The sequence below is a fragment of the Equus asinus genome, chromosome 4, assembly GCF_041296235.1.
Source record: "Equus asinus isolate D_3611 breed Donkey chromosome 4, EquAss-T2T_v2, whole genome shotgun sequence".
Lineage (NCBI taxonomy): Eukaryota > Metazoa > Chordata > Mammalia > Perissodactyla > Equidae > Equus > Equus asinus.
In genome coordinates, this window is record NC_091793.1 from 50134191 (window position 1) to 50157201 (window position 23011).

The following is a 23011-nucleotide window of genomic DNA, read 5'->3' on the forward strand; positions in this document are numbered from 1 at the left end:
CCATTGTGTGGATGTACTGCCGTTTGATCATTCGTTCACAGTTGAAGGCTATTTGAGTTGTTTTCAGTTTGTGGTGATTATCAATAAAGCTGCTGTAAGTGTTTGGATCCCACTTTTGGGCGAATAGCTGTTTTTAATTATCTTGGATAAATAGCTAGAAGTAGATTAGTGAATCATACAGTAAGTGTAGGTCTAACTTTATAGAAAATTCTTATCTTTTTCTCTTAAGTGGCTGTGCCATTTTCCGTTCCCACCAGCAATGTACGAGAGTTCTAGTTGTTCAACGTTTTTGCCCATACTAGGTATTGTAATAAGTGTGTAGATGTATCTAATTATAATTTAGTTTGAATTTCCATAGTGATTAACAATGTTGAGTATCTTTTCATATTTGCCACTCATGTATCTTCCTTGATGACATACCTGTTCAAATACTTTACCCAACTTTCAGTTGGGTTGTTTTCCTATCATTGACTTATCTATTTATTTTTTTTTTGCTGAGGAAGATTGTCCCTGAGCTAACATCTGTGCCAATCTTCTTCTATGCTGTATGTGGGTTGCTGCCACAGCATGGCTTGACAAGTGGTATGTGTCTGCACCCGGGATCTGAACCCGTGAACCCCAGGCCTCTGAAGTAGAGTGCCCTGAACTTAACCGCTACACTACCAGGCCGGCCCCTCTTATCATTGACTTTTGAGAGTTCTTTATATATTCTGAATATGAGACCTTTATCAGATACATGTTTTGCAAGCATTTTCTCCCAGTCAACTTGTCTTTTCATTTTCTTAACAGTGTTTTTCATAGACTTAGTTTCTGCCCTTTTTAAAAAAATCACTACTTTTGTCTACCTTCTTGCGGTTTCTAAGCCTTCATGTTCACAAATTTGCACTAATTTCTAATGAACAAATTATAACATAACTTTTGGAATTTGATGAGGCTAAAAGAAAACAGACTTTGAAGATAACATAGTTCTGTGTAACATTTACTTGAACAATATAACAATCAGGAATTTTCTTGGCTGAAAATAGCAAAAGATCCAACTTCAGTGGCTTAAAAAATAGGACTATTTTTTTTTTTTTTGAGGATGATTAGCCCTGACCTAAACATCCGCCGCCAATCCTGCTCGTTTTGCTGAGGAAGATTGGCCCTGAGCTAATATCTGTGACCATCTTCCTCCCTTTTATATGTGGGACACCCGCCACAGCATGGCTTGATAAGCAGTGCATGGGTCTGCACCCAGGATCCGAACCAGCAAACCCCGGGCTGCAGAAGCGGAGCATGCAAACTCAACCACTATGCCAATGAGTCAGCCCCCATAGGACTATTTTTTTTGTTACAACAAGTTGAGAGAAAGGCAGCTGCTTGCAAGGATTCGGGAGTTCCATATAATCAGAGCTGATGTCTATGCATTTCCTTGGCCTTTCTCTAGTTGTTGAAGGTTGCTACTACAGCTGATTATATCCACACTGAGGACAAGTAGAGGTGGGGGAAAGAACGGCACTTGTGCCAAGAGAACAAGACTTTCCTAGAAGCCTCTCACCTACTTCCTGTTGAATTCTCCCTGGACAGAACTCGGTCAGACGGCCAGGCAATGCTGGGAGCGGGAGGTTGGGTGAGAATAGCCTACCTAGTGTCTGCCTCACACAGCAAATTTTAAATAACACCAAACTACAAAAGACAATAACACTATAAGAGCAGAAGACAGAACAATCAAAATCTCATTTTGAGCTCATGGTTTTGTCCACACTTGTTGGCCAAGCAGCTAAATTATAAAGGCATCATGTTCCGATTGCATCTTAGGCATGCATATAATGGTAATAATAGAAATATAGCCACTATTATAATAAGAATAATGGGTTATGGTTTATGAAGCCACATACTTTATCTTCTTTGACTGCCTCGTGAAGATAGGGTTTTACATAGTAGAAAATGACAATGCATTGATAGTAGGTCACTTAAAGCCACATAGAATAGTGACTCAGGAAGAAAAATAACTGACATAGAATTGTCACCTCTTACCTACCTCTCTGTACCTGTTAGGGTTTTCAAGACCAAGAAGAATGATTTGATGTAAAGCTTATATTGTGATATTGTCTACATAGCCAGTGTATAAATGAAAGCTCCAAAGAAAAATCCTCTTAAACCAGAATTTTAGCTGTTTGGCTTATATCCTATCTAAATGGGAATTCTGTTGTAAACTTGGTAAATAAACTGAAGTTAAAGGGTAGCTTTTACTTCATTTGTATTTGTTAGTCTCTCAGTGGAAAGTTTTCCATCCAGAAAAAGTGGTCTATTTGCTTTCTAAGATAAGGAAAAGTAAAATTTTTAAATGATTAATTAAAAAGATTTTAAAACAGCCTTTCTATAATGAATGTTAATGTTAATTCAAAGTTTTAGAAACAGCTCTTAATTTTTTTTCTTTCATATTTTGGCCCAAGTGCCTAGTATACTGACTAGAACAGCTCCTAAATGGAAGTTGGCTGAATAAATGAGGCTTCTGAACCAACTCACCACAATTCTATTGCCTTTACTGAGTTGATCTATATTTGTAAATTTTCAATAGCTTGAAATGAGTTCTGAATATGCAAAATGCTGTTGAATCTGTGAGAATTATTCAAGGTTAAGAAATTACTGATGCTAGAATGTAAGGTAAAACTCTGTACAAGAGTTTCTATCAACTATTTGATTTTCACTAGTAATTAAACCCATCTTACCCAGTGGGATGTGCTTAGAAATGGTGTAGCTGATGTCTGCTAGAAATTTGGGGACCCAAAGGATTCAGGAGACTATAAGCCCCACTGTACCTTATTGGAACTCACACAGCCATTTTCTGTTTTCCCTTCAAGAACTCACTCAAGGTGCCTGGTAAAATACTTTAGCTTTCCATACCAACTTTCTTCAAAATTTTACAAATACATTTACAGTTGTCCTTGAAAAGTAAGATAGGCAAGGATGCACTTGTCCATTAGGAAACGAAAGGCTAAGAAATTTTCTTAAGGTGACAGAGCTACTGGAAATGGAATTAGTATCTCCAAGCTTTGACTTGAGTCTATAACCAGACCATGCCCCCTTCAGCCCACTTTTGAAAACTAACTAATCAATCTGTTGTTTTATTGAAAAAAAAAAAAAAAGACTGGCAATAATATGGGATTTATTTCATTTAATCTTAGTATATTGTAATGATAAAGGAGGATTAAAATGCTATTTCACTTTTTTCTTTTTAAAGATTGGCACCTGACCTAACAACTGTTGCCAATCTTTTTTTTTTCTTCTTTCTCTCCCCAATTCCCCCCAGTACATAGTTGTATATCTTAGTTGTGGGTCCTTCTAGTTGTGGCATGTGAGATGCCCCCCTCAGCATGGCTTGGTGAGTGGTGCCATGTCTGCGCCCAGGATCTGAACGGGCGAAACCCTGGGCCACCGAAGCAGAGGGCGCGAGCTTAACCACTCCACCACGGGGCCCGCCCCGCTACTTCCCTTTCATTTCGAGGGATGAATTTGTAGGTTTCAGAATTGTCGTAGTGTACATTTACAGCCACCACTTGTATAATGCTAGGCACCATGTAAAACCTAGATACCTTTATTCAAAATATAAATAAATACTTGTAACATCTGTTTTCGTTACCACATGCTGCCAAAATAGTAGTGATCTGATGCTGTCTTAAGATAAGAAAGCCTGCTGTGGTTGAAAGACGGAAGATTTTGGAGGCAGTTAGATATGAATCTATGTACCAAGTCTGCCGCTAGCTAGCTGTGTGATTATAGGCATGTCACCATCTCTGTGGCTGTTTCCTTGTGTGTGAGTGCCTGACTCATAATAAGTTGTGAGAATTGAATAAGCTCACAGATATAAAATGCTCAGCATAACACTTGGCCTACAGTAAGTGCTCATTAACTGCACACTGGAATCATGGTAATTTACTCCAAAAATTAATTCTTAGACATTTACAAGATCCTTTACTTAGTGCTATACAAGTGTGTTTTTATAGCTTAGTAATTATTACATATAAGAAGAAAAGATGTGGCTTGACTCCTTAGCTCAAAGTTTCTCAATCTCGACACTATTGACATTTTGGCAGATAATTCTTTATTGTGGGGGTGCTACGCTGAGCGTCGTAGGATGGTTAGCAAGATCCCTGGCCTCTACGTACTAGATGCCAGTAGCACTGTTCTCCCCATTGTGACAACCCCAAATGTCTACAGACCTTGCCAAATGTCGCCTGGGGTGCAAAATCACCTGCAGTTGAGAGCTAGTCTCCAATCAATTCTTTGTAAAAAAGTGTTCAGGTATTTCTAGTCCTAGGAGATTCTTCCCAAAGATCCTGGAGTCTTTAAGTTGGGAAGCATTATATAATAATAATAATAATAATAATAATAATAGTAATAATGGCTAATTTTTTATAAACTTACTGCAGGTTGCAAACTGCTATAATCTCATTTAATCCTCATAACAGAGCTAGAAGTTAGTTATAACTCTAAGGCATATTTTTCAAATGAGAAAAGTGAGCCCCAGATAAATCAAGTAACTGACCAAGATCATACAATTAATAAGGGTTACAGCCAGGATTTATTTCTAAGCCATCTCCAGGGCCTCTGCAATTATCCATACGTAGTACTGCCTCTTGCATACTCTACTTATTAATTCACGGTTCAAATTGGGGTGTTAAGGCTGTACTTCTTAATTATTCTTAATTTGTATTCACTTTACTTTTAGGCACTTACAAAATTAGTTTTTGCTTTAATCAATTGATGACAAGCTCCCAATTATTTTCTAATGATTGTCCTCATAAACATTCTTGGTTGCAAGCAAAGATCACTGTCCCTGGAATATATATAAAAAAAGTGACCCCAGACAAAGTCAGGTGGTCCAAAACCAAGGAGAGGGAGATGTTCTCTGCTTGAGGGAGGCAGGAAACATTTAACAGCGAAAATGGTCTTTGAACTGGGCCTTTAATCTTCGTGTTAAACTGGGACAACAAGTAAGAGTCTACGAGGTGGAAGGGCATTCCAAGCAGAGCAAACAGCACATGCAAAGGCCTGGACAGCTGGGAAGGTATGATATCTTTGGGGAATAGTGTGGGTGGAGCAAAGTAGGAAACTAAGACTACAGAGATGGCTGCGCTCTGCCTTATCACTGCTGGCTTGTCTACTGCAGGCATTTGACTATGCAGCCTTTACTCTAAGGGCAGCACACAGCCAAGAGCACAGTCTTGTCTTCCCACCTAGGAAAGCCGGGTCAGCATTAGCAGAGATTCAATGAACTTTACTTGAGAAATGATGAGCCAGGTAAAAAATGTGGGAAAGAGATTGGTTCCAGACACTCAATGAATGGTTGTTGAGTGGATGAATTAATCAGATTTTGAATTCACTTTAATAACTTTTTTTGTTCTACATTGTTTTTATTTCAGTTTTTTTTTTAATTTGAGTTCATAATAGTTTACATCATTGTGAAATTTCAGTTGTACATTATTTCTTGTCTGTCACCACATAGGTGCGCATGTAAAATAAGATTAATAGAAAGGGAACAAAACCTCTTTGATTACAGTTTTCCTATTTCATCTTTTACTAAAATAGCTAATGGTCACTCCCAGAAAATACTCCAGCATAATACCAAGTGGACTTTTACCTCTATGGATTATGCAATACATATTTACAACTTTGTTATTTAAATCTTCAAAATGAGCATATAGTCCAACATTTTTAACCTTGTTATTTTTTCAAACCATCTTCTTCAAACTATTCTTTAGGACTCTTTCTCCATACTTCAGTTTATTTAAAATGAAGCAATTTGTTTTACCACTGATTTCATAATCCCATCGCTGGCGGTTTAGAAGGAAAAGATTTTTACTATTACGTTTCAACAATTTCTATAATTGTGTCTAAAATCATAATTAATAAGAGTATCTGCTGTCTAAGGAGTACCTGTTAGGGGCTGAGTGACTTGAAAGGATTATTTCAAATAAAAACAACTACTATACTAAATAAATATTCTTTACCCATTTTTCAGATGGGCAAAAAGAGATCTAAGTGGTAAAGCGGTTTAATCAAGACCTCACAGTTCTTCAATTGTATTGTAAAGCTCAAACTTAGGTCCGTTACTCAGCAAATCCTGTATGCTTTCTACAACATCATTCTGGGTCCAGATTTTACCCCCATTCTTACTATTTCATCTAAATCTTAACATGAACCGTGGTTGATATGTTGCCGGTGTTACTATTTCTAAGAATATCTTACTTTACTTTTCTTTGCCCCTGAATATTGTTTATCTCTATACTTATGAATTACCAATGTGTGTCATGAGGAGTAAAATACCTTCCAACATGCGAGGAAAAGATATTGTTATCCAAGCTTTGTGGAATATTAATTTAGAAAGTTCTTTCTAAAGTGTTACCTAGATTCAGGAAGTAACTATCTACATCCTTTTTATCACATGTTTGAGAGTTAGAGCTATATATAATGGTAAAAATATTTACCAATAAAGTAGTTTTTATAAACCAAATATAAAATAGCTTTTATATTTGATAAATACGGATAGCCAAATTAAAAACTTCTTAATAAAAGTGATTGCTTTCTCTGCCCCATTCCCCACCCCAAAACAGGAGGGATTTTTGGTTCAAACTATCAGGATAATTGATTCAGAACTATTTTACTTTGTAATAGGGAACTTCTGTCTTAAAATGAAAATGCATTGTCCTATCTGCAATGAAAGGATTGATATTCTTCATCTTCTTACACATTCTTTTTTTTCTGTGAACATTTTAGGTGTATCAATATATGCATGAAACGATAACTGTTAACGGCTGTCCCGAATTCCGTGCCAGGGCCACAGCAAAGGTAAGGCTTGAGTAACTTTAAAAATATACTTAACCCCAGTGACCTAGTAATTGACTGTGCGTGTGTGTGTTTCAGGTATTCTCGTGTGTACACTGTAAGAGAATTTAGACATCAGTGGCAGCCCAGAGTCTAGAACCAGTACTACTTCCCAGGTAAAAATCCTAATGGAAAATTGAACGTTTCTGCTGCTTCTGTAGCTTAAGAAAGGAGAATGATTTCATTAAACTCACTAAATGTCCATTTGGCACAAGCAAATCTACTGGTTCACTGTATGAAGCACTACTTGGTTTTCTGACCCGTTCCTCTTATCCAAAAGAACCCGTTCCCTATTCAGTGCGTGAAGACTCATTTGCACAAGTCTAAAGATTTGAGTGAAGTCAGACATGAAGACAACTCCCCTGACACCACCGACGTGGTGTTCTTCCAAGTATTCAGCTAAGCAGTGGCAGCTTGCTGAAAGAATGTGACATTGACCTAAAGGGAAGGCCTGTCGCCTGTTGTGGTAGTGATGACATTTGCTCTTTAAAAACTCAAAGCCAGAGATTGCAGAGACCCGACTAATGGAAATGTTACAGCAATAGGATCATGAAATTATCTGGAAAATAAACCATTAGGAAATAATAGTTTTAATCTAAAATCACTGATGCAATTATTTACAAATACAGAAATCTTATAATAGAGATACTTTCTTTTGAAAAGATTTTCTCCTTCTAATAATGTATAAGAAGTAAGAACTGGTGAAAATAATCACAATCTTCCATTTAATTCTTTTGTGTTACATCACCTCTTGTTTGGTTTCTCTCCTGATTTTTTAGTTTTCGTTCTGTAACTGAACACTGTAGATTTGTAAGTTATTTTTTTAGCCCAGGCAAAAAGAGAGTATTGATATCATTACATCATGCTTTGCTTGTACTGAAGTGGAACTCACACAGAAAAATGATCCCTACATGGTTTAATTAAGGGGAAAGTGAATTGTGTAGCGTATTACCATTCTCATTTCTTATTCATGTAGAACAGCAGGATAGCAGCATAATGTTGCAATAGCACAATATTTTCTGGTTGTTTCTGGGCTGTCTGCATTGCATCCATGTCAGCCATTAAAATCTATGCATGACAAGGTTTGCATGAGCAAAATGCATGTAGCTAAAAACAAGCCATTATTTCCATATCATTCACTATCTTTCACTAAATGCAGACAGTAGCATAATGCTAAATTGATGTGATAATGCTGTGTGTGGAAAAGAATGTGCAGTCATTGGGAATCAATCTTTTCACAGTGTTGAGTAAATCATTTTATAGTAGGCATCTAATCAACTGTGGTTAAGGCAGATTAATGGAGATGGAAAATAAGAAGCAGGCAAAGAATCTTTTCTTGATAGAAACTACTTAAAGCTGTTGTTTTATTTCCATGAGGGGTGGGAACTAATGGTAAGTTGTTTCCTTTAACTTATTTTTAAAAATTAATATATGAATTTTAAAATAAAATTATGTCTATATTAAATGATATTTTGTACATCTAGGTGTTATATAGTGTTATATAGACTGCTCATTTTTCCTGCATTGCTATAGCAGCTGAAATATTAATGTAAAATGTAGGGAAAAGAACTTGTGCCAGATGAGAGGAACTTTCATAATAATATGGAATATTGATGTAAAATAATAATAATCTGTTTCACTCTATTATTTTACTGTGGCTTTTCTTTTCTTTTGGACATCCTCCATTCAAAAACAAAAAAGACTAAATTTTCTAAGCCAGTGGTCTGGCAATAGTAAAATTATAGGTGTCTGCACCATGTGTATACGTGTGAGTGCTCCTCAGTGTATTGAATAAATACTTATGAACATTTATATGCAAGCACTGGGTTAGACTGTCATAAAAAGAAGTGTAAGCCATGATCTCTGCCCTTCAGGTGCTCATAGTCAACATAGATGCATACTAATTATAGTATATGTACCATGTGTAGGTATTAGATGGACCAAACCTATTTGGAGTCCAAGAATAGGAGGAATTGCATCTACTGGGGTAATTGGGAAAGATCCTTATGACGAAGGGAAATTCTTACCATAATGAATAATATGAACAGTGAATGCCGGTCTAGAAAGCTGGAAATAGTTGGGCTGGGCTTTACCAAAGAAAGGAACCATAGATGCCATCCAAATGAAGAAAGCCCCCTCGCTTGTGCGTTCTTTCTTTCACAGGAGAATGCTACAAAAACAGGAGGAGCTGCCTGATCTCCCCACTGCGAAGCACATGGTTAGCCTTATTTCCCTTGTTTTATTACCAAATGACCATCTTTTCTTTCAGGCGACAGTTGCAGCTTTTGCAGCTAGTGAAGGCCACTCCCACCCTCGGGTAGTCGAACTGCCAAAGACTGATGAAGGCCTTGGTTTTAACGTGATGGGAGGAAAGGAGCAAAATTCCCCTATTTATATCTCTCGCATCATTCCTGGAGGGGTAGCCGAAAGACACGGAGGCCTCAAAAGAGGAGACCAGCTGCTGTCAGTGAACGGAGTGGTATGTTCATAAAATTACCAGAGGTTTTCTCCCTACACACAGTTTTTCCTTGCTGCTACTGAGGTCAAGGTTGAAATACTAGAATAAATCACAATTTTATGTCCAAACAGCTTCCTAAGCATTGATGGATATTAAACCTAGGAAAGCAGTACTTTAGTAGTTTTTATGTCTCATTTCATCTTGTTCACGTGTAATAAGTATGAACTAGTTGGAAAATCGTCTCAAGAAATTATCCCAACTAGTAGAACTTCCTCCAAACAATACTCTGATTGAATTAAAGTTTAGAAGAACATCATAATTTCAAGGCACTTTTTATTCAGTTACTATAAGAAAATACACAACTTTAAAAAATAAAGATAAACTCCTCACCCTATATTTTTTCATTTTAATTAAAGAGGAAGGATAATTTTAATAATATGATAATGATATCCATGGAAAAGGCAAATGCACAGTAGTTCTTTATCCCTGGTGTACAGCTATAGCATGATAAAAATATATTAGCCTCTCCCCCAAAAAAGTTTGATTATGTTATCTATCCATCATATATAGTTTAGTTTCCACATGAAGTTAAAGTAAATTAAAATATGTAACATTTTGAAGTAAAACTGTGAACATACATTTTTTTCACCTCCTATTCTTTAGATGCTATTAACCTCCACATGTAATAATGAGTTGCCAAAGAAATAGCTTCTTGTGAAATGAATAATTTTCTCCCCACAACTTCTACTTATATTAAAAATAAATAACCTAAAGGCATAAATTTCAGAAGTATGAATAAGAAGTATCAATGCTTACCTTTCTATTAACCTAAGATCTTTTCCCTAAAAATCAAATATTTTAATAAATAAACTCTTTTTGGGTTATCGTGGCAATATTGATTTCTGCTTAGAACACATTATTCAAAATAAAATGCATTTGGAATGTATTATTTTATTGGTAATTGTTGAGTAAATTCTTCTGTAATTATATCTTGCATTTTGTTTATTTCTTTTTTTATTTTTCTCCTGACTAGTGGTTTTGTAGAGCCCAAATCTATTCATTCAACTCTGCTGTACATCAAAATCATCAATCCGTGAATATTTTATATCACTTCAGCATTCTAATTCTAAAATTCTCATTACATTTACTTTTTTCTGTGTAACAATGCTGTGAGATGACCTTGTTATTGACCTTTAGATAAAGATGACGTTTCCAAAGCATGTTTCAAGTGATCATTTCAGAGTCGAACTTTCTAGTAGAGGGCTCTAGAGCTAGGTCATGCAATTATGTCGAAAAGTAATCTGTGCCTCAGAGTATGAATTTATGATTTCTCTGAATATATTAGGTAGATTGAAAGAAAGTGTAGATTTTAAAACCTGAAAAGTACAAAAAGAGAACCAAAAATATGTTAATAGTAATTATAATTATATAAAGCAACAATTAATACATATGAAATCCAATTTAATAGGTGATTGACTTTTAACTCTCTGTTAAGGGGGCTAAAGGGCCTTTGTTTAACCCAAACATTTGCAGGGCACACAGCTGTAGGCATTTCATAATCACTCATCCCTTCCTTGCAATGACCATGTGACTTTATCTAGGAGGCTGCAGGTATTGGAATAATGGAATCAGACACATCAGGCTCCGCCACTCAATATCCATATGATAGTGGATTAATATCCCCTAAACCTGAATTTCCTAATCTGAATAAGTGGAGTAGGAACTCATTTGAAAGGCTCTGAGGAAGAATAAAATGAGGCAGAATGTCTTGTTGAGAACTGTCCTATCGTAATCTGGTCACACGCATCTTCGATAGGTAAGTGTAGTTACTGAAGAAGTTTGGAGGTGGGTAGCAACCCCCCTGTGATATTGCTAACGCTGGTTATGTTAAAAGTAAGTCTTAAAGCAAATTCTGCTACACATAGAGGCATATTTTAGCAAACATTTGTTAGCATCAAGGTGTTAATAGACTCACAACCTCTTCCATAAATTTGATGAAATCCTAGCTCTCTGTCAATTCAGATATTCTAATCATTACCTTGGAAAAAAGGTTCACTTGAGGCAGATGAAACCACATTTCTGAGCCAGAATTTTCTTACCCTTATAGTCAGCATCAGACAACCAGAAATACTGTTATCCTGACAGTTGGAAATAGAACACTTTAGTGATCAAATTTAGGCCAGTAATCCTATGGTACAGGCTGTGGACCTCCTTAGGATTTTCGTACCCTGTTCACACAAAGGTGGAGAATGTCTCCAAAAGACTTTAATATTCCACATATATTTAAAACCTTTAGTTTTACAAATTAAGTTCCTTTTATCATGTTGGATAATGAGTTGCTCATTTTGCCGCTGAAAATCCATTTCTGACACTTTTTTTTTTTTTGCTAATAAACAAAGCATTATTCATGTGTTGAAATAGGTATAACAAATGCTTTTATGGTGGCCAGGCTCTAGAGTGTTGCCTTCCTGCCATGATGCTTGCCGACCCCCGTGGACTGGTCTAAGCTCCTAAAGTTGGAGTTTGAAATACTGCATATCTGTATTATCAAACTATGTATTACAAACTGCATGTTTTAAAGTATTTAAAAGTCTGTTATATATATTTTTACAGTGCATGATGTTCATCAGATGTTCATCAGAAGGTAGTTTTCCTTCTGTAAATGAGAAACTTTATGACCCAGTGGGTTTCCCACAGTCACACAAAGTACTTAATTCAAAGTAAGAACCTGGGCTAACACCAAATCCAGAAGTCTTTTCAGTATAAATAATTCCAGGCACATAGCAGTATTTAATGAAAAGCATTATTGTGAAATGGAAGGGCCAAAAAAGAGACAAGATTAGTGAATGGTCAAATTTACACTTAAAAACAAAGTGTGCACTTGTGGGGAAATTCATGTGGAAGATTTTCAGGACATACCACTCTAAACTAAGAACAAATTTTGGAAGGAAGTGATTTGGTGGCTGAAGCAAACCTTAACTACTTCAGCACAAGTACCCTGTGGAAAATTTCCTAGTGTCCTACTTAAAGAGTAAAACATTATGCCATGGACCTTTAAACACCTTTGAAAAGACATCTGACAAGACGTCTCAATTATGTGTTTGTTTGTTTTACCCTGCCTGCTTTTAGAAAGTATATGTCATCATATCTGGTAAAAAAATAATAGATGTTAATACAGAACTGTTAGCATGGCATGTTAGGCAATAAAGTGAGTGGAATAGGGGAAATCAATAAATAGAAGTAAAGACAAGACACAGCAATTGAGCAAGTGATTTTTTCTTTCAGCATCTTAGAAGTGAAAACAGAAGGAAACTCCTACCAGCCCAGCTATCATTGGGAGAGAATTTTTTTTTTTCTATCCATGAGCTCCAAGAGAAATTTCCCATGGGACTTTTACAAAGGAGACATTGAATCACTTAATACAATTTTATAGAAAATACAGAGGCCTTTTGTGTGTGGCTACTTCTTATGTCAACCCTCAGTAAAAACTTACAGCTGAATGTTCAATTAAAATTTGACATTAACAGGAGGTCAAAATGTTACAGTTAGAATTTATAGGTTTCTAATGATCTCCTTTACACCTTTTTATGACTAGTGTATCATCAGCAATTTTGAGAAAGGACTAAAGGATGTTTATAAAGGTTGCAGTCAATGTGGAGCCAGCAGGGACAGTAAACACATTTTGTGATAGAGTCCTGATATAAAAATTCTCAATAGAATGGTACAATAGGCCTAATCTAATAATAATCTACTTGAGTCCTGCTCCTATGTCGAGAAAACTAGCTACCTGTGTGCAAAATCAGGGAGGAACGGCTCAACATCAAAACTTGAAAAAAAAAGCCTGCATATTTCAGTTGATTTCAAGAGGAATATGAGGCCAGCTGGGGACAAAAATATGTTACTGTGATTATAGGGCCCGTTAAAACAAATGTCACGTACGGACTTAGAAGGAGAAGGAGATTGGTCCAGCCCTTGAATGTGCTGTTTAGCTCATACCCCGTTGTGCTTCCATCTTGGCTCCATCCTTGTGAAGAATAAGCTCATCCAGAGATGAGCAGTCTTGTATACAACGAACATGTTAAGGAAGTACTTGAGTTGTATAGGACAGAGAAGAGAACATTTAGGGAGATGATGGCGTCTTCAGTTGTCCTCCATTGTGTGAGGTGCCAAATGGCAGAACAAAGACCAGTGGGTACAAGTCACTGGGAAGGTACACTTCAGCTTATTATACTAAAGAGCTTTTAAACACTTAGAGCTCTATAAATAGGGAAAGACTGAATGATAAGACAGTATAGGCCCATCATTTGAAGTTTTTTATCAGAGATCAGAAGACCACCTGACAAGAGTATGTCAGGTATAAGCATACCTCAGCGATGTTGTGGCTTTGGTTCCAGAGCACCACAGTAAAGCGAATATCACAATAAAGCAAGTCACACAAATTTTTTGGTTTCCAAGTCTATATAAAAGTTATGTTTACACTATACTGTAGTCTAAGTGTGCAATAGCATAATGTCTGAAAAAATGTACATACCTGAATTAAAAAATATTTCATTGTTAACAAATGCTAACCATCATCTGAGCCTTCAGCAAGTCGTAATCTTTTTGCTGGTGGGGTGTCTTGCCTCCATGTTGCTGGCTGCTGTCTGATCAGAGTGGTGGTTGCTGAAGGTTGGAGTGGCTGTGGCAATTTCTTAAAATAAGACAACAATGAAGTTTGCTGAATCAGTTGATTCTTCATTTCATAAACGATTTCTCTGTAGTATATGATGCTGTTTGATAGCATTTTACCCACAGGAGAACTTCTTTCAAAATTGGAGTCAGTCTTCTCAAATCCCGCCACTGCTTTATCAACTAAGTTTATATAATATTCTAATCCCTTGTTGTCATTTCAACAATCTTTATAGCGTCTTCACTAAGAGTAGATTCCACCTCGAGAAACCACTTTCTTTGGGGCTGGCCTGGTGGCACAGCAGTTAAGTTCGCACGTTCTGCTTAGGTGGCCCGGGGTTCACCAGTTCGGATCTCAGGTGTGGACATCACTTGGCAAGCCATGCTGTAGTAGGCGTCCCACATATAAAGTGGAGAGAGATGGGCATGGATGTTAGCCTGAGGCCAGTCTTCCTCCTCAAAAAGATGAGGTTTGGCAGCAGATGTTAGCTCAGGGCTCTAGTTTTCTTGCTACTTCCATCATATTTGCAGTTATTTCTTCCACTGAAATCTTGAACTCCTTAAAATTATCCATAAGGGGTGGAATCAACTTCTTCCAAAATCCTGTTAATGATGACATTTTGACCTCTTTCCATGAATCACAGATGTTCTTAATGGCATCTAGAATGGTGAATCTTTTCCAGAAGGTTTTCAATTTACTTTACCCGGATCCATCAGAGGAATCGCTATCTATGACAGCTATAACCTTACAAAATGTATTTCTTAAGTAATAAGACTTGAAAGTCTAAATTACTCCTTGAATCATGGGCTGCAGAATAGATGCTGTGTTAGCAGGCATGAAAACAACATTCATCTCACTGTACATCTCCATCAGAGCTCTTGGGTGAAAAGGTGCCTTGTTGATGAGCAGTAATGTTTTGAAGGAAATCTTTTCTGAGCAGTGGGTCTCCAACAGTGGGCTTAAAATATAAAGTAAACTATGTAGCAAACAAATGTGCTGTCAACCAGGCTTTGTTGTTCCATTTATAGAGCACAGGCAGAGTAGATTTAGCATAATTCTTAAGGGCCCTAGGGTTTTCAGAATGGTAAATGAGCATTGGCTTCAACTGAAAGTCACAGACTGCATTAGCCCTAACAAGAGAATCAGCCTGTCATTTGAAGCCTGGTGTTGGACTTTTCCTCTCCAGCTATGAAAGTCCAGGATGGCATCTTCTTCCAATATAAAGTTGTTTCATCTTTCTCCATATCAGTAATAAGGCTGTTTCATTTCTTATCATTTGTGTGTTCACGGAAGTAGCACTTTTCATTTCTCTCAAGAAATTTTCCTTTACATCTGTCTTGGCTAACTGTTTGGCACAAGAGTCCTCACTTTCAGCCTATCTCAGCTTTCAACATGGCTTCCTCTCTAAGCTTAATCATTTCTAGCTTTTGATTTAAAGTGAGAGATGTGCGACTCTTCCTTTCGATCGAACACTTGAGAGCCATTGTAGGGTTATTAATTGGCCTAATTTTAATATTATTGTGTCTCAGGGAATAGGGAGGCCGAAGGAGAGGGAGAGAGACAGGGGATTGGCCAATTGATCAAGCAGTCAGAATACATATGGCGTTTATTAAGTTGGCCGTTTTATATGGGTGCAGTTCGTGGCACCCCAATTACATTAGTAAAATCAAAGATCACTGATCATAGATCCCTATAACAAATATAGTAATGAAAAATTCTGAAATATTGCGAGAATTAGCAAAATACGACACAGAGACATGAAGTGAACAAGTGCTATTGGAAAAATGACACACAGACTTGCTCGACAAAAGGTTGCTACAAACCTTCAATTTGTAAAAGACGCACTATCTTCGAAGTGCAATAAAACAGGGTATGCCCATATGTGTATTGTGTAGAGGGCTGGAATAGTTGGCCCCAAGGTCTCTTCTAACTCCACGATTCTGTGTCTTTGGATGGGATTTTGCTGAGACTACTATATATCCCCATGCACACACACATGCACACACATCCCTCCTTTTACACGTAAGTAGGTCCCACTGACCTACTCCACGTCTCTGTGTACACTACTAATGAGACCTTCTTCCTGAACGAAAAGATTAGAAATCTGCTACAGTACTTTTTATTTATTTAGTACTTTACATTTTGTGAACAGTATTTACATGAGATTCTCCTATTTTTTCCTTAAAAAAATCTCACGAAATGGGGAGGGCCAGAGTTTGTTCTCTCTCTCTCCCTCTCATGCACACACACACATACACACAGCTGCACACACAAAGCCACACCCAAATATACATACATGAGGTGAACTTCAACCTTTGTTGTGATCATAACTGATGCTTACCAACTGTAATAATTGGTTATTTAACAGGTCAATCCCAGTGAAATCTGAGTAAGCTCTGTGGATTGTGCCAATTTTTTCTTGTTTTAATATAATACAATAGTTTTACAAGATATTCATATAGGAGGAAGCTGAATATAGGGTCATGAGACCTCCCTGTCCATTTCTTTTCTTCTTCTTGTGAATCGATAATTATTCCCTAATAAATTTTTTCCAAAAAGGAAAGTCCAAAAGAATTAACCAGAAATATAATATCCTACTGGTGCTGAAAGGAGAGAGGGCAGGTGGGGAACAGGAAGGCAGAGGACAGAAAGATAAAATAAACTTTAGGAGAACTTTAAAAATATGTCACAGTGAAAAGAGGCCTCACTAGCTTCTGAAATCCAACCATCGTTTTCGAGCAGGGTTGGTGGGAAAATTGCAGTTAAATTCCCCCAGCTCTGTGGTTAATCTTAAATAAAGCTGTCCATACTGTGTATGCACAGTGCTAATTGATTTTTAAGCATCACAGATAACTGAGTAAAAGTTTAGGGATGGAAAAGAATAATTCATTATCCTGGAATCTGACGTTCTTCCTGCTTCATAAATACCTATGCCAGATTAAGGGTGAGTACTCACAGCCCAAATTATTTATGCAGAAAGGCTGTCAGACGTGGAATGAGGATGAAACAAAAATTAGAACTCTTTAGATTTGAGCTCTACAGAGCTACAACATCCCAGAGGAAAAATCTGTATTAAAATCTTGTTTATCTGTTATCTGAACAAAGAGAAAACACAAATAAGATTTTTTAAATTACTATGAAATACATGATAAGATTTCTATGAAAATTTAAGCTCCACATTAAATGTGTGCCCTGTTGACAGCAGTAATTTTTGTTGATGGCCTTATCTTCAGTCTTAGAACAGCAAGTGTACGCAGCTGAAGCTCCGCGTATATTTGTTGAACTCTAGGCGTCATGATGAGCACTTTACCTAAGGAACTGCTTGTTTCCTCATAATGCTCTATCCTGGTGGACACTGTTATAGCACTCTCATTTTACAAATGAGGAAACTGAGGAAGAGAGCGATCAAGTGACTTGCCCAAGGTCATACAGCTCAGTAGCTGACAGACCTGGAAGTTGTAACTCAGGCAGTCTGGCCTTACTCATCATAGTTTAAGGGTAGATAAGTATCTGAGCCATGAAAAAATTAGGATTTTCATGTATGCTGTAGAAAAGATCAAGCTGCCTCAACCTTCATGGGTTTGCATAAGTGCATTTGGTGGGGGCACTGTCTATCAGTTTCTCATAAAGTGCTTTGACACCTAAAGAGAATAATGTTTTGAAAAAGGATGAGTTTACTCGAATTCAAATTGCTCGGAATACTGAGGGGTGTGACAACTTTGCTCTGAATGCATTTGGTTCCCTGCCTGCCTAACCCATCACTCCACTTTATGCTGGGTGCAGACACTACAGAGGACAGAGTGTGGCCTGAGCAGAATGTGGCCACACTCACTCTCGAGGTCCACCTGGCTGTTAGAGGGGAGCTGATGTAGACATAAGAGAGCGAAGGCAGGGGCTGGCCTGGTGGCATAGGGGTTAAGTTTGCACACTCCGCTTTGGCAGCGCAGGGTTCACTGGTTCAGATTCCAAGTGTGGACACAGCACTGCTCATCAAGCCATGCTATGGTGGTGTCCCATATGTAAAAACATAGAGGAAGATTGGCACAAATGTTAGCTCGGGGACAATCTTCCTTATGGGAATAAAAAAAAAAAGAGAGAGGGAAGTCAGAACCTCAGTCTTCATTTCCCCTAGAGGCCTGGTGTCAGGATCTCCAGCTCAGTTCTGGGCTCAGAGACCTCGAGTAGAGTCATTCTCCTCACATCCTCTCTCTGCCTAGGAGTTCTTTACCTTTCTTTACCTTTCTTGGCAGCTGAATGGGAGACTGTTTGGGTTATAATTAAATAAAAGTGCAAGCTGCAATTTCAGTTAAGTGCTGAAAATTTTTGTTCTCTGAATAACATCATGTGACACTCCACTCATTATTGCGAAGAAGCCAAGAGAAATACGATCGTGTTGTTTTATCCCAGTCACCTTCAGAATGGCGTAGACAAGGCAAGCACAATCCAGCATATTTTGTGACACTGAACAGGTGGCATTCTAGTCCCCTTCATTCTGAGTTGGCGCATCATTAAGAGATCTTTTCGTTTAAAAAGTGGAACAGGGGAAAATTGTGTTATCCCAATAGCTCACAAGCCAAAACTGCTTCATTCCCACCCTGCGACTTCAGCCTGCAGGAGTGGGTGCCAGGTATATTAGCTCTCACACATTAAAAGACCTGCTTGAGCTTTGAGCATACGCTGAGATTGCGCTGAGAAAACTGACTGAAAATGGATCAATGCCAGAACACACCTACATTTGGTCAGTGTTAAAGTACAAGTTTCTAAATGCTAGAAAGCATTCCTATGCATGGGGTCAGATGGACCTAAATCTCTATTTAGATTCTGGTAATGGATATTCAACTATTCAATTTAGTTGCTGGCGCAGTCTTTTTCATAGTTATTTTTTCTATTTGTTGTGGTATTTTTCCCATTTTATGCTATTATTATTTTAGTACTGTTTTTCATTCATCAACAGTTATTTGTAGAGCAATTATTGTTTGACAGCTGCTGATCTAAGCCCTGGGTATAGATGGTGAACAAAACAGAAAAGGTTATAACCCTCATGGAACTTTCTGCCTGGTCAAGAGTAAGAAAATGATGATAATAATAGTTAGATACATATAAATGTATATATACCTGGTGATATAACCACCACTTATCCCAGCCTAAAGGAAGTTCCCCCAAAGGCTCAGTTCAATCCCACATTGGTCAGAATAATGAGGTTTTCACTCCATGTGTGTATGAGTTTCCTATGGCTTCTGTAACAAATGACCACACACTTGGTAGATAGACAAACAATAGAAGTGTATTCTCTCACAGTTCAGGAGGCCAGAAGTCTGAAACAAGTTTGAATGACCAAAACCTAGGTGTGAGCAGGGCTATGCACCCTCCAGAGGCTCTAGGGGAGAATGCCTTTCTTGCTTCTTATGGTTTCTGGTGGCTGCCAGCATGCCTTGCTTGTGGCCACCTCACTCAAACCTCTGTCTCCATGGTAACATTACCTCCTTCTCTTCTGTGTCAGATCTTCCACTACTTCCCTCTTATAAGGAAACTTCTGGTTGCATTTAGGGAATTTAGATAATGCAGGATAATCTCCTCATCTCAAGACCCTTAACTTAATCACGTTGGCAAAGACCCTTTTTCCATATAAGGCAACATTTCTGGGTTCCAGGGAATAAGACCTGATGTCTTTGAGGGCCATTTTCCAGCCTTCTACAATGTTAATATTATAAATGCAGAGGGCTTGCAAGTCTCCAGGACGGTGGAATGGGACCAGTTGTCCACAGGCCATGGGCACGTTGGTTTTCTACTCTCAGGACAGCATGTGCTGAGGATTTTCCACTCTACTGCTGGTTCTGACAATGCACATTCCTTCCTCCTCCATTCTGGATACTTTTCTCCTTTTCCTTCTGCCTACACGTCGACGAAGCCCCTCGGCCGCCACGTCCTCCTTCCCCCAGCCCCAGTCCCATCTAGTTTTTGGACGACGGGAAAAAGCAAATGCAGCTATCTCTTTCTGCCTTCTACCAGGCAGAAAGGTTTTTAGCTATTTTTGAGTCATGTTTTTGCCCCCCTAGGTGTGGGCTATAGGAAGCAGAGAGGGAGGAGAAATATACCAAAAACAGCAATTTATACTTCAGGATATCACACTGCCTCATAATTAAACACTATGACAAGTGTTGCAGGGAGAAAAGAAGAAGACAAGGAGCCATGTGAAAGAACAAGAAGAGCTGCTTTTGGGGCCACGCTGGTGGTGCAGCGGTTAAGTTTGCACACTCCACTTCAGTGGTCTGGGGTTCGCAGGTTCAGATCCCAAATGTGGACTGATGCACTGCTCGTCAAGCCATGCTGTGGTAGGCGTCGCACATATAAAGTAGAGGAAGATGGGCATGGATGTTAGCTCAGGGCCAGTCTTCCTCAGTAAAAAGAGGAGGATTGGCAGCAGATGTTAGCTCAGGGCAAATCTTCCTCAAAAAAAAAAAGAAAAAAAGAAAAGAGGAGCTACTTTTAATAGTGTTAGGGATGGCCTCTTTGAGGGGGGACATTTAAACTGAGATTAAGGACAGGGAAGAGTCAGTCATCATCAGAAGAAAGAGCTATGAGAAGGTACCCAGGTAGAAAGTCCATGATTTACCAGGCAGGAGTGGTTGAGAGGACAGCAGAGTGACTGGGCCACAGAGGGTTGGATAAGATGGGCTCAAGAGTCAGTTGGGAGCCAGATGGGGCAAATTCTTATAGGTGCTGCCAAAATGGTTTGATTTTAAGTGTAATAAGAATCTCAGTGTTGTCCATCACTTCTGAAATCTGGCGACGTGCTAAGGATCTCTGATGACTTCTATGGCTATTCACTAAGAAATGAAATGTACTTTTTCTCTATTTTAGTGTAGTGCTATTATTTTTCCCATATTGAAATTTTCTTTCTATATCCTTCAACCACTTGACTAAGATCTGGCACCTGCTAACAACTTTAGAAGCCGTATTCTGTCTTTCTATTGCTACTTTTAATGGAAATTAGAAAACTTTTTCTTTATTGTCGATTGAGATTTTCAGCATTTTAAATAAGACATTAAATTTCAAGTTCTTGTAGTTTCTGAGGAATTTAAGGATATTCTAGCCATAATATGATCATATACTCTTTAAGACTCTATTTCATCATTTGTAAAACAGAAACGACAAAACCTTTCTCACAGGGCTGATCTGAAGATTAACTAAAAGAAAGCACTTGAAAGTGTCTGCCACTATGGTGGATACTTTTTAAAAACCTAATAACTGCTAATTATTTTGAACTATTAATTATTATTAACTGTTAATGTAAATTCCTTTCCTTTAAAGCAGGTAATAGTCTCCTTCCTGTCTTAGAATTTTGCCAGCATGTAGATTTAAACTCTCAGCTCAGACTAAGTCATTTCCTCTGTTCGCTGTTCATCTTCAAGCAATGGTAAAAGTCTTGCATGGAATATTCCAATTCCAGAGGCAGTTGGCTCTCACTCATTGGCTGGTATTGACAAATCATTGGATTTTTTGGTGTCCTTACATGTGCAAAACTGCTGTAATAATACCTGTCCTATTTACCTTTCCTAATAGTAATGAGGGTAAAAGAGAGAATTAATAAATATAGCATTGACAAAAAGAAGACCTTATCTTTCCACAAAAACACAGCCTTATTGCTGTATTTTATTATTAAACATTGTTTTCATCAAACTCCCAGATGGGTCTCTCCATATTTCCTATTCCAACAAAGTCTTAATTTACAAAAGCAGAAAACATAAGTAGAATAATCATCCTTCCTTGTTGGCTGAGAAATAGGTGGTTCATCTCAAAGGGATACAATGTTTGTCTTCAAATTAGGTGCTAGGTCAAGTTCTGGTATCATTTGTGCTTTGTGGGACTCACCAAACCCAATTACCAGTTATTGTTTTAACCATCAGTGGAGAAGCCAATTTCTATTTCCTAAGATCTATGCTTTATGATTCAATTTAAGCTCTACTTGCTTGAGAAGGAACATTCTTTTAACTTATTAAATGTTGGTCTGTAGACTGCTGGCACCAGCCTAAAGAAAAGTTAGAATGTTGTTAATACACCACAGCTCCATGGCTATAGCTAATGAAATGCAAACCAAGTTAAGTCTCTGAGTTTATACGGTTTTCTTTGATGAATTTTGATCTCGTCTTGTTCTTGATTATATTCTCAAAGAAAGATGACACTGATACAGATGGGAATCAAATAACATATCATAAGCTAAGTGTGATTACTGGGATGTTCATGTGAGATGTCCAAACTCTTAACTCATGTGTTAGTTGCTAAGTCTCAGATATGGGAAATGCAGTGAGAGAGTCTTGGCAGTTGTGGTGCCAGAACCACACCTTTCTAGGTTCAACCATGGGGTGTGGCCCATTTTAATGAAGTTGCAAAGTGTGTTATGTTGAACCAAGGCCTTCCCTCCCTGGTTTGCTCTCTGTTGTCTCATAGATACAGAATCATTAGTTGGTAATTTTATCACTGCGAAACTTACTCAGAAACATCAACTAAATTACAGCCTTTCATTGACACCTAGACCCTTCTCAGGAGAAGTCATGTTTCTGTTGATAGGTATGCCTATTATCCCCAACAACTAGGCAAATATAGCACAGCTTAAGACTTAGGAATGTAACTTTGAATACGAACCAAGGTATAAGACTTTACATCTTAGAGTTAAAGTCTGCATATGTTGTAACTATGTTTTAGATGGAGCATGAATTCAAATCGCTGCAAGGCTGGTGTGCACAAGATTTGATCTCCAAGCATCAGCCTGCACCTAGCTTATCATTCAACACCCGCATCTCAACTCAGCTTTCTCATTCTGAACTCATCACCACATATGCAGTAGTCATTACATATTCAGAAACCTAGTAAAATGTGATATTAGAAAAGTTGAGAATTCTAGACAGTCTCTGATCTTCTACTTCTGAAAGCCACGGGAACATGACGCTGTATTAGATTTTGTTTTGCAAAGGGATCTCCTTGAAGTAGAAGTGATGAATTTGACTATAATGGGGTCC

The 23011-nt window shown here is 37.9% G+C and overlaps 1 protein-coding gene across 6 annotated transcripts in view; it reads left to right on the forward strand.

Moving 5' to 3' along the window:
- LIN7A (lin-7 homolog A, crumbs cell polarity complex component) overlaps nucleotides 1-23011 on the forward strand; it is a 131502-nt gene that overhangs the window by 74067 nt on the left and 34424 nt on the right. For all 6 annotated transcript variants that reach the window (XM_070507242.1, XM_044747306.2, XM_044747308.2 and 3 more), the window contains 2 exons: nucleotides 6760-6831; nucleotides 9137-9346. In XM_070507242.1, the coding sequence (XP_070363343.1) occupies nucleotides 6760-6831; nucleotides 9137-9346 (282 nt within the window). The remainder of the gene's footprint in view (nucleotides 1-6759; nucleotides 6832-9136; nucleotides 9347-23011) is intronic.